Source organism: Notolepis coatsorum (genome assembly GCF_963971535.1).
Source record: "Notolepis coatsorum genome assembly, chromosome: 1".
NCBI lineage: Eukaryota > Metazoa > Chordata > Actinopteri > Aulopiformes > Paralepididae > Notolepis > Notolepis coatsorum.
This window is the reverse complement of record NC_140165.1, coordinates 181,521,310-181,534,010: the sequence shown is the minus strand read 5'-3', so window position 1 is coordinate 181,534,010 and position 12,701 is coordinate 181,521,310. Positions and strand designations below refer to the sequence as shown.

The 12,701-nt window shown below is 45.3% G+C and overlaps 1 protein-coding gene across 1 annotated transcript in view; it reads right to left on the bottom strand.

Annotated features, from left to right (window-relative positions):
• Positions 1–12,701, bottom strand: part of scarf1 (scavenger receptor class F, member 1) — an 82,837-nt gene that overhangs the window by 18,359 nt on the left and 51,777 nt on the right. The window contains exons 2-5 of the mRNA XM_084328382.1: positions 3,990–4,051; positions 3,111–3,212; positions 1,631–2,171; positions 570–788 (exon numbers count right to left, since the gene is read on the bottom strand). Coding sequence (XP_084184508.1) covers positions 570–788; positions 1,631–2,171; positions 3,111–3,212; positions 3,990–4,051 — 924 coding nt within the window. The remainder of the gene's footprint in view (positions 1–569; positions 789–1,630; positions 2,172–3,110; positions 3,213–3,989; positions 4,052–12,701) is intronic.

Genomic DNA, 12,701 nt, shown 5'->3' with positions numbered 1-12,701 from the left:
ATGATTTAAAGGTAGAATCTCTAATCTGTTGCACACACACATGGCCTGGCTACCTGTTACAGCAAGTTTCAAGTTTCTTTAATAGTTGGCATACAGAAGTACAGAATACTTTTATACAAAATGCTTCTTACTGTTACGCTCCAGAGACTGTGCAAGACAAGATAAGTATGAAATAAAATAACATAGTATAGCATGTAAATTAGAAGTAAAAAAAAGTGAGGTCACAGTGTTCAGTATAGACATATGTACAATGTTCGATGCAGAATAGCATAGCTAAATCTTGCTAGTTGTTTTACCTTTTAGTTTAATTTCTTAGACCTGCTATTTTTAAGCCATAAACAACACGTTTATGAACATGTCCAAGGCTGAGCTGTCCTCAACCAACTGGTACGTATTCTAAAATATGTCTCCAGTTTTGTCACAAACACACACACACACACACACACACACACACACACACACACACACACACACACACACACACATACACACACACACACACACACACACACACACACACACACACACACACACACACACACACACACACGCACACAGTACACACTTACCTGGGGCCAGTCCGTCCTGGGTCACACCTCCAACATGTCCCTGTGTGGGGGTCACATGTCTCACCACTCCTGCAGCGTGGGCATTTCTCCTGGCAACTGTCGCCGTAGTAACCATCCCGGCATGGGCGATCGCACCTTGTGCCATTCCAACCAAGCTCACAGCCTGAGCACACACCAGTAGTAGCAGAGCAAGACAGCCCATCTTTACAGTGTCCACAACTAGTGGCAAGAGAAAGAGAGAGAGAGAGACAGACAGACGGACGGACAGACGGACGGACGGACGGACGGACGGACGGACGGACGGACGGACGGACAGACAGACAGACAGACAGACAGACAGACAGACAGACAGACAGACAGACAGACAGACAGACAGACAGACAGACAGACAGACAGACAGAGGGCATACAAAATGGACAGTTATGGAAAGCACTATAGAAAACAAGAACATAGACAGGTATCCACTCACAGTCACTCACACAAACACACACATTTTAAATATTATAATCCACCAATTAAATCTCACACAGAAATGATTCCAAGAAACATTTGAACAAATAGCATTGGACGGGGCAGCTGGGTGGCGTAGCGGAGATTGCGCTCGTCACCAATGCAAGAGACTCCGGTCTCGACTCCCCGAGTCAGCATTGCCTGCGGCTTGGGCCAGTCGTCATACTATCTCAATTGGCAGAGGTAGCGGGTGGAAGTCGATGGGTGGGGATTGGACGTTGTGGACAGCGACTCCTACAGGTCGGTTGGGTGATGCCTGCACAGCAGAGACAGGAAGTATTGGGGGCAGCGTGAGCCTCCCACGCGTTACTCCTCGCCACTGAGAGTCCGCGCTGTCTGGTGAAAAGATGCGACAGGCTGCCTCCTCGTGTACCGGAGGGGACACGTGATGCAAGGCTTCTATCCTAACTACAGTTGACCAGTGGGAGGCATAGTCTAGCAACGTTCAAGACAGGGGAGGGGAGAATTGAAGGGGAGAATTGGCGATACGAAATTGGGATGGGAGAAAAATAGAAAAATAAGGAGAAAAAGTGGATACAAAAACTACCTACCTAATCTTACAGCCGACACCATACTTGCCAGCTGGACAGGGCTCATTGCAGAAGCCCCCCATGTAGCCAGGCTGACACACGCACCGTCCGTCTAGCGGGTTACAGCGGCTGTGTCTCAAGTCACAGTTACAGCGCCTGTCACAGGTGGGCCCCCACCACCCCCCCTGGCAGTCACACACCCCGGTCCTCTGGTGGCACTGGGACAGGTAGCAGCTACAGCTCAGGCTGCACTTCTGCCCCCAGTGGCCTTTCTGGCACTGGCACCCGCCGCTCAGCTGGTCACAGGCAGTGCCCAGTGAACCCCTGGCAAAGCACTGGCACCGCTTGGCGCAGGCGGGTGTCCACCAGCCCTCGTCGCAAGTGCAGTTGCCGTGGACCGGGTGACAGTGCCCGTGGCTGGTGCAATTGCAGGCATACTGGCAGAGCGGGCCCCAGCGGTTGGGGAGGCAAGTGCACTCGCCCGTGACGGGGTGGCAGCGGCCGTGCGGATGGCAGCGACACACCTCGCGACAGTCTGGTGCCCAGAACTCTGGAGGGCAGCCTGGAGAGAGACCAAACATGACATTATAAACACATTAACCATCATCCTGCTTCTCACATAGACAGATAAACACACCTGGGAGCTGCTCAGCACAACTACAGTCTTCCCCTGATGGCCACTGAGCAGCTGATCAGCACTACAGTCTTCCCCTGACGGCCACTGAGGTAATTAGGCTACAAATTGTTTCAACAACGGTCACATCTGTTTACTTTTCTTGTAGTAGCTGTAAAGTAACCAAACCGAATCCAGTACTACTAGTATATTGTGTGTAGAACAGATAGAAGCAGGTGTGTTTACAGTATGAACTAGCATGATGTGTGTAGAACAGATAGAAGCAGGTGTGTTTACAGTATGAACTAGCATGATGTGTGTAGAACAGATAGAAGCAGGTGTGTTTACAGTATGAACTAGCATGATGTGTGTAGAACAGATAGAAGCAGGTGTGTTTACAGTATGAACTAGTATTGATTTGTGTAGAACAAATATAACCAGGTATGTTTATGAACTAGTATGATTTGGGTAGAAGAGATAGAACCAGATGTCTTTATGAACCAGGAGAGATAGAACAAGGTGTCTTTATGAACCAGTTGTCTTTATGAACTAGTATTATTTGTGTAGAACAGATAGAACCATATGTCTTTAGGAGCCAGGTGTCTTTATGAACGCACATGTTTTGATTTGAGTAGAACCGATAGAACAAGATGTATTTATGAACCAGGTGTCTTTATGAACTAGTATTATTTGAGTAGAACCGATAGAACAAGATGTATTTATGAACCAGGTCCAGGTCACCAGGTGTCATTATGAACTAGTATTATTTGTGTAGAACAGATAGAACCAGATGTATTTATGAACCAGGTGTCATTATGAACTAGTATTATTTGTGTAGAACAGATAGAACCAGATGTATTTATGAACCAGGGCTCTTTATGAACTCACGTGTTTTGCAGTTTGCACCATAGTAGCCAGGAGAACAGCGACACACACCAGGATACACACACAGCTCATCACTCTGGCACGACTGTTCACCCTCACACACAGCTGTACACACACGCACGCACGCACGCACGCACACACACACACACACACACACACACACACACACACACACACACACACACACACACACACACACACACACACACACACACACACACACACACACACACACACACACACACACACACACACACACACAGATGGTTATATGATAGTACCATATTTTGTAACATAGTTTGACGTATTATTCACAGTTTGAATGTAATGTTAACTTCTGTAAATCACGAGGACAATAATGGAAATAAGTCTCTCTCACTCACACACACACACACACACACACACACACACACACACACACACACACACACACACACACACACACACACACACACACACACACACACACACACACACACACACACACACACACAGATGGTTATATGATAGTACCATATTTTGTAACATAGTTTGACGTATTATTCACAGTTTGAATGTAATGTTAACTTCTGTAAATCACGAGGACAATAATGGAAATAAGTCTCTCTCACTCACACACACACACACACACACACACACACACACACACACACACACACACACACACACACACACACACACACACACACACACACACACACACACACACACACACACACACACACACACGTAAAACTGAAGCAGCGCTAGTTTGGAAGTGGTAAATATCAGACTTAATGGAATGTTACACAAAGTATGGCCAGCCTCCCATGACTCTGACGTGTCCTACTGGGTAAAACGTGCTCCCTAAAGACCAGCTGCTTAGCTGAACAGTGAACTCACGTATTGTGCACTCCTTCCCTGCTTGTCTCCACCCAGTGCAACACACCAGCCTGGAGGGGTCCCTGTGTGCAGAGAGGGAGGGGGTGGTCGTATAGCAGGGATACAAATAAAATGACAGACGATATGGCAAAGTAAAAGACTATGAGATCTGGGGAGAACTGCATGACACAGGATATCCCAGTTAGTCAGATCATCAGCGGAAACAGAGTTATCTAGGTTTTGAATACCCATATCTAGCTATGGAACAGGCTTGAATTAACAGGTGGATCCTAAGTGTGTATCCCCAAAAAAGCCCCCACAGCAATAGGGGCCACAGAGGCCCCATGGGCAACACGGTCCTGGACCGTGGCAACTTCCTGGACTGCTGGGACTCCAGTCGCTAATCTGATCCTTACATGCCAGGGATGGGGACACATATTGATAGGCTATAGTGTCATCATACTTTCCTCAGTGATGTTGTCTGGATCAGGCATTCTCAACGTACGGCCCACGGGCCAAAGGCGTAAGGTGTAAATGCATGCGCTATAGTTGGTCCAGTTCCAATACAGTTTTAAACCAACCTACAACATCACACAGTACTTTGCTCTTACGAAGAATACAATTGTGCCCCCTGACAGCTTGTTGAAAGCTTTCTAGACTACTGGTTGCATGGCAACTATACATCTTGCGAGTCATGTATGATGTCTACTCAGGAGACAGATTACATCATCATTGCAGGTATGTTAGCTAGTGATTTCACTGTTTGCTATTTTCACAAGATCGACAGTTTGACATGAATTAAAGTTTTTATTGTGCGCGGCCATCAATACAGTGTTGGGTCCCTGAATTGGTCCTCAGTCATCAAAACTTTGAGAACCTCTGGTCTAGATGCTGTACATGACACTCAATGTTGAGATATTTTTCACCATAGGCTACTAGTTTTGTCACTATGAGGTCAATATATAATAATAATAATAATAATAATAATAATAATAAATAATAAATAATAAATAATAAATAATAAATAATAAATAAATAATAAATAATAAATAATAAATAATAATAATAATAATAATAATAATAATAATAATAATAATAATAATAATAATAATAATAATAATAATAATAATAATAATAATAATAATAATAAAAAAAAAAAAAAAAAAAAAAATAATAATAATAATAATAATAATAATAATAATAATAATAATAATAATAATAATAATAATAATAATAATAATAATAATAATAATAATAATAATAATAATAATAATAATAATAATAATAATAATAATAATAATAATAATAATATAATTGTTGAAATGCAGTCCCGGGAGAGGCGTTACAACATCAGGATCGTTGGTGTCCCGGAGGGCAGTGAGGGAGGTCGTCCCTCGGAGACCATGCCGGAGTTGTTGCAAAAGATACTGGGGGAGGATGTCCTCCCCAGCCCACCCATGTGCGAGTCGGCTTACAGAGCGGGCAAGACCAGTCCTGGAGGGAACAAGGAGCCGAGGCCCATCATTGTTAAGCTAAACAGGCTACAACGGAGGTAGCTCATCATGCGGTCGGCCCGTGCCAGGAGAGGTGAACTCAGTCTCGGCAATCACAAAGTGGCCATTTTCGAAGACTTTACGCCGGAGGTTCAAGCACAGAGAGGCGGATACAAAGTGGTCATGGCCAGGCTATGGAAATTGGGCCTGAGGCCTACGCTATTCTTCCACGCAAGATTATCTGTGCTGTGTAAGGGCGATGATCGTCGATCCTTTTGGTCGATGGCTAAAGCGGAGGAATATCTCGGGGGGATAGCCAAGACCGTAGCTTGATAACTGTGTCGGGTGAGTGACGTGGCGATGTGGGCCTAAATACATTGATATGGCAGACTAATCACAAATGTATAAGGTCCTTGCCCCTCCAAACTAGCGGGGCATCTCAATGACTTCTGTTACTTGCTAATGCTGACCTCGTGGTCGTACGTGTGTGTCGCCTCTATGGATGCTAGCAAGCTAGCTGGACAATGTACATAACAGATGCTAGCGTGCTAGCTGGATTCATCACTAGCGGACACGCTAGCCTCGGGCTAACTAGCATGCTATGTCTATCGCCCGTACCGGGACATTCGAGACCCGTTAATGTTTACATGTTTTGGTTGTTGTTGCTGTTTAAGTGACATCGGTTTGCACAATTTAACAGTGATCGGGTCCTGCCTTAACTAACTTCTTGTATGCTTTACATTTTTTATATCCATTTGTATTTGAGTGTCCGTAGTGGGACGCTAAAGGCTGATCATACAGGAGCAACGCACTGTGGTAACCGGAGGCTTACATATATTTTTTTTTCTTTTTTTATTGTTGCTCTTTAAATGACATCTGTTTGCACAATTTAACTGTGATCGGGTCCTGCCTTAACTGTCTTCTGGTATGCTTTAATTTTTCTTTTATCTATTTGTGCTGAAGCATTGCGACGTTGATACGCAGATTCAGAAGTAGTTGGTTACAGGGATGGCGTTGAGTTATTATATAATAATAGCAAATTTTTCCCTTATAGTTGGCTCATATTAGGGCCAATGCTCATGTTTGTTTTCACTAGTAATACCTTCGGTTGATCTGTTTTGTTGTGTTTCTAGGTCTTGTTTTTTTTGTCTAGACTGGGTTTGGCCGGATTTGAGCCTTAGGCTCCGGTCATTGAATGTCGGTTATATATATATATATATGTAATATATAATAACAGGTTGTGTCAGGTATAGCTTATTACTACCTCCGGGTTAATGAAGGTGTTTACTCCTATTCTTATATAGGATTTTGTCATTCCAGCCTATGTGCCTGACCAGAGGGACTGTGAAATGCTTGCACCTTGACCAATAACTTTATTTTTATTTTTATTTTTGTTTCTTGGACTAGTGGGGGGTTTAATCAGGGTTTTATCTAGAGAGGGGGTCGGAGTGAAAAGCGTCTTATTGGATCCATGATTCCAGTGGGAAACGATAGGAAGATGACCATCCTTAGTGGATGGAGCATAGGGAGGGGATTGGAGAGTGGGTATAGGAAGGTTAATATTAGGATGGGTGGGTTAGTGTATAGAGTAGAAGTAGGGGGGGTTGTAACTGGGGTGGTATTTTTCTGTGTTTTCTGTACTGTTGTCCTATATGTGTGTAATTGTTCCTCCTCTGAACTCTTGGGATTGACCGTCTGGGCCTGCCTGGATCAGCGCGTCTGTCCTCAGCCTGGCTGCACTGGTAAGTTCTCTACGCATTTAGACAAATTCGACCATGGCTAAATTGAATATTTTAATTTGGAACGCAGGAGGTGTTAACACCCCACACAAGCGTGCCAGTGTCCTTTGGTTATTGAAGAGAAGAAGTATTGACATTGCTCTCCTTAGTGAGACGCATTTATTGGTGAGTGATGTATCAAGGCTAGCAAATCGACAATATCATGTTATCTCCTCATCCTCAGCCGACAATAAGACAAAAGGTGTCGTTATAGTTACAAGACGTAACCTTGATATCAAAGTCCTGGATGTGTGGTCGGACACGGAGGGAAGGATTACTATAGCAAAAGTTGAGTTTTCTCATAGGAAGATGGCAATAATCGCATTGTATGCCCCTAACACATTTGATTCAGCGTTCTATAATACAATCACAAGGAATATGTTGGAACTTACTGGATACGCTCTCATTGTGGGTGGCGATTTTAATGCGTGCTGGGATGCGGAGATGGATAGGTCCGGGTCCTCTGAAACACGTGACCAAAAACAGTCCTCTAAGGCCCTCAGGATGTGGGCCCAGGACACGGGGCTCGCAGACCTCTGGCGCATATCCAATCCCACCCTCAAGGATTATTCTCACCTGTCAGCCAGACACAAAACCTTCTCTCGAATAGACTATGCATTCGCGTTCCCTAATATTTTTGATAGTTTCGACGTCTCATTGGTTCCCCTAGCTCTCTCGGACCACAAGGGGATTTCCCTTATAGCAACCTTTGGCAAGCTCTCCACGAGAGCTCCCAGATGGCGTTTTAACTCAACCTTATTAAAAAGCGATGATTTCTGTACTGAGTTCAGGAGTAAATTAGTTGAATTCTTGCAGATCAACGTCGGCACAGTCGAAGACCCTAGGCTCCTGTGGAACGCATTGAAGGGATTTATCAGGGGTCATGTCACACTTTTCGCCTCCAATTTGCGTAAATCCCGGTAAAAAAAACTAGAAGGACTGGAAACATTATACGCGGACCTATACGCATCTTTGCAAGCTAACTATAATGAACGACTAAACACACAACGCAAGATAGTCAAGAAAGAAATAAACTCCATACTTAAACAACAGTCTGAGTTCTTGATACATAGGACAAGGCAAAATTACTACTTTCACGGTTCCAGGCCTAGCCATCTACTGGCAATGAAAATACGCTCGAATGATCATTTCTCGGATATTCCTTCAATCAAGACGCGACAGGGAACAGTCACTACTGATTCGAAAAAGATCAATGACACTTTTAAAGAGTTTTACTCACAGTTATATAGCTCAGAGGTTAATTTCGATAATTCTAAATTTGAATCGTTCATTGGCGGGCTTGAGATACCCCACATTTCTGAGGAAGAGGCTAAGGAACTGGGGAAACCGATCACTCTTATGGAACTTAGGGAGACGATTGCTGAAATGCAAAGGGGTAAGGCACCAGGCTGGGATGGGATTCCACCCGAGGTATATTTAGCTTTCTGGGACCAATTGGGTCCATTGATGCTCGATATGATCAATTGCGCTATCGAACAAGGGGAGTTCTCAAGAGATGTCAACATGGCATTGATTTCTTTACTTCTCAAGAAGGATAGAGATCCCAATGACTGTGGTAGCTATAGGCCCTTGAGTCTTCTCAGGGGCGATCTAAAAGTGTTTGCCAAGGTACTGGCCTGCCGCCTGCAGAAGTTTATGACGGTACTGGTACACTGCGATCAAACTGGTTTTATCCCGGGGCGCCTGGCTGCAGATAATCTTAGGAGGCTGTTGCATGTAGTCGATTACAGTAAAGACAATACAGCTCCGGCCACAGTTCTGTCCTTGGATGCCATGAAGGCATTTGACAGACTAGAATGGTCATACCTGTGGAAGGTACTTGAGGTTATGGGACTTGGAAAGAGTTTTATTCATATGATTAAAGTCCTGTATGCCTCGCCGTCGGCGATGATACTGACAGGCAAAAACTGTTCCACACTTTTTCCAGTCTCCAGATCTTCTAGACAGAGTTGTCCTCTGAGCCCAGGACTATTCGCGCTTTCCCTCGAACCATTGGCCCAATTTATTAGGCAATCGGAGGACATCGTCCCCATAATGATCACTAATACACCACACAAAATTGCTCTCTATGCAGATGACCTACTGATTTTTATGAATGACCCCTCCCAGTCGGCCACAAAATTACTGGAAATAATCGACGACTTTGGTAAATTGTCAGGCTTTAAGATTAACTGGAACAAATCAGCCTGCCTACCTCTTAATGAGCTGGCCAAGGCGGTGCGACTACCAGCTGATATCCCCATAGTGGAACATTTTAAATACTTAGGCATAGAGATATTCCCCACACTAAGTCAAACTACTAAATACAACTTCACGGGTACTTATGATAAAATACACCAGGATCTAGATAGATGGTCGTCCCTTCCTAACTCCTTACAAGCCCGGGCTTCCATAATCAAAATGAACGTCCTGCCTAGGATAAATTTTGTTAGCTCAATGCTCCCCCTGCCCCCTCCAATAGACCACTGGCGCAAGGTACAATCGATGATATCTGAGTTTATCTGGAATAACAAACGCCCGAGAATCAAAAGAGCTACCACTCAATGTAGGAAACAAGATGGGGGCCTCGCAATCCCTGATTTTAAGCTTTATTTCTGGTCCTTTTCACTGAGACCTCTGATGTGCTGGCTAGACCCTGTAGATGCTGTATCTTGGCGCTCCTTAGAAGCGGCGGCGGTCTCACCGCTAAGATTACAGGATGTAGTATACTCCACTATCCCTATTTCAAAATGCCGACTAAGATATGGACCGATCATAACTCACGTGATCCAAACATGGCGTAATGTACAGAAGTCGTGTGCGGTTAAATGCCCATGGCACCTGGACTCTCCAATTTTTAATAACCAGCAACTACTTGTTGGGCACAAACCGGTTAGTATTCCTCAATGGCAAAGGAGGGGAGTTCATACTCTGGGGGATATTTATGATAAGAACGGCCTTCGAGCGTTTCAGGACTTAAAAGAATTTTATGATCTTCCCAGCGAGTCCTTCTTTCTTTACCTTCAACTAAGGTCAGCGCTGAGGGCGCATGGCGTGCCGTGGGCTCAAGCTTTGCACCCACACCCCTTCCTCAGGCTCATAGTGGACAGGACGACCTCCAGAGGGTTTGTCTCAGACTTTTATATGCTCTTAATTCAATCCACGTATAAAAATGTATCATTGGATACAATCTGGCGTGGGGATATCCCGGAGTTGGACCCCGAGTTTGACTGGGATGAGGTTTGGACAAATGTGGCATTGTCCTCCCGCAACCCCAATCACCAGCAAATTAATTTTAATTATATTCATAGGACCTATCTTACACCTAGGAAGCTATTTGCTATGGGACTGGTAACCGACTCTCGGTGCACTTTGTGCTCTCAAAGGGCCACTGGCACTTATATGCATATGTATTGGGATTGCCCACCAGTAGCCCGCTTCTGGAGGTCAATAACGGACAAACTTTCAGATCTATGTGGCTTAACAATCCCATTCACAGCTGTTACGCTACTCCTGAACGATATAACAACACTACCCGCGTCCGTACAACAAAAAAGGGTTATCCTAGCAGGCGTCACAGCAGCGAAGAAGCTGATAGCATTGAGATGGAAGGAGCCTGAGAAGCTCACAGTGATTAACTGGTCCCTAACACTGATGGATGTGATTTATCTTGAGATATCCACGGCGCGGGTGATTGGGGTGGGGCAGGCTGGGATTGAACTGTGGGTCGCAGCAGCTGAAAAGGTCAGAACCGCTGTGTCGGCTGAGCGGGGTTGGGGTGCTTGTCCGGGGGAGTCCGGCGGTCTCGTGGGAGGGGGAGGGGGAGGGGGAGGAGGAAATGTCTGTCTTGTCTTTTGTGTTGTCCTCTTGACTTTAACTGGGGGGATTTTATTGGGGGGGAGCTATTTTGCTATTTCTTCACTATTTGGGCACTTTTACACGGTTCCTGTGAGTCTATGGAACACCTCTGTAGGTTTTTGTTTTTCAAGAAGGTTCATTGTTGGACTTCCGGTATGAGAGCAGACGGGTAACACACGTGGGTAGAGCTCCTGGTCAAATGAGCGAAAAAACTGATAAATAGAGACCCGAAAAGTGATTAAAAATAAAAGATGCACACGAGAAGTAAGGAAGAGACAATTGTGAAGGAAAGAGAAATGGAGAACACACGAGAAGAGGAGAATTTGAAGAAACAGAGCCCCCGAAGCGAAGCCGAGAAGGGACAGGCGGAAGAAGGGGGAGGTCCCGCTGAGGCAGACACGGGAATGCCAGGATGGGCCGTGGTCATGCAGGCCGGGATATTGGAGACCATAACAGCGACGATAAAACTGAACACGGACACGATAAGGAACGATATTGGGAAGTTACGGGAGGAATTGAGGAAGGAACAGGAGGACTTCAGAGGTGAAATGAATACAGAACTCAAAAGGGTGGACGAGAAGATGGCGGAACAGGACAGAAACGTAACAGAGTTACAGACTAGAATGGCGCAAACGGAGGAATGGAACACAGAGATACACGAGGTGTTAACGTGTGCGATTCAAAAACAAGAACAGATGGAGACAAAGATATCGGACATGGAGGGGAGGTCACGGAGAAATAACATCAGAATATGGGGATTGAAAGAAGGAGTCGAAGGGGAATCGGTGACCCAATATGTGGAAAAGCTTATCAAGGAACAACTGGAGGAGACGGGACTGGAAAAAATGGAGATACAGAGGGCCCACAGGGCGTTGGCTCCGAGACCAAAACCGGACAGACCTCCGAGGGCGGTGATTATTAACTTTCTGAGATTTGAGATTAAGGAATTGATACTCAGAACCGCGTGGACCAAGAAGATAGAAATCGAGGGGAAAAGACTGTCGTTTGATCACGATTACTCGACAGCGGTAGCAATAACACGCAGGTCCTACGCGGGACTGAAGAGAATTTTGAAAGAAAACGGAATGAAATTCCAATCACCCATGACCTCGCTAAGGATTCACTGGAAGGAAGGGACGGTGACGTACGCGACGGCGCAGGAGGCGGCGGAGGAGATGAGGCGACGGGGGATGCAGATGGCGGAGGACGGAGAAGGAAGGGGACAGGAGGGCCAGACGCTGAACCTGCAGCAGAGATTGGAGAAAGCACGCAGATGGACCAGAGTAGGAGATCGAAACCCGGGAGAGGAGGGAGGAGAGAGGAGAAGGCCGAGGTGAGACGTGACAGACCGAAGGCGGAGACGGACGAGGAGGCCAGAGACGGAGAAGGAGGGGAGAGGAGGCGGGAGGAGACGAACGGATGAGTACACGCACAAGAGATTGAAAAAACTATCCAAATAGAGACAAAATATAGAAACTGAAATAACATATACATAAACACACATTCCCAGGTAGAGGCAGGATATAGGAACGAACATAACGTATACATGGACACATAATACACATGCTGATGGAGGAAATAAATGGAAATATAATTAGGTATGA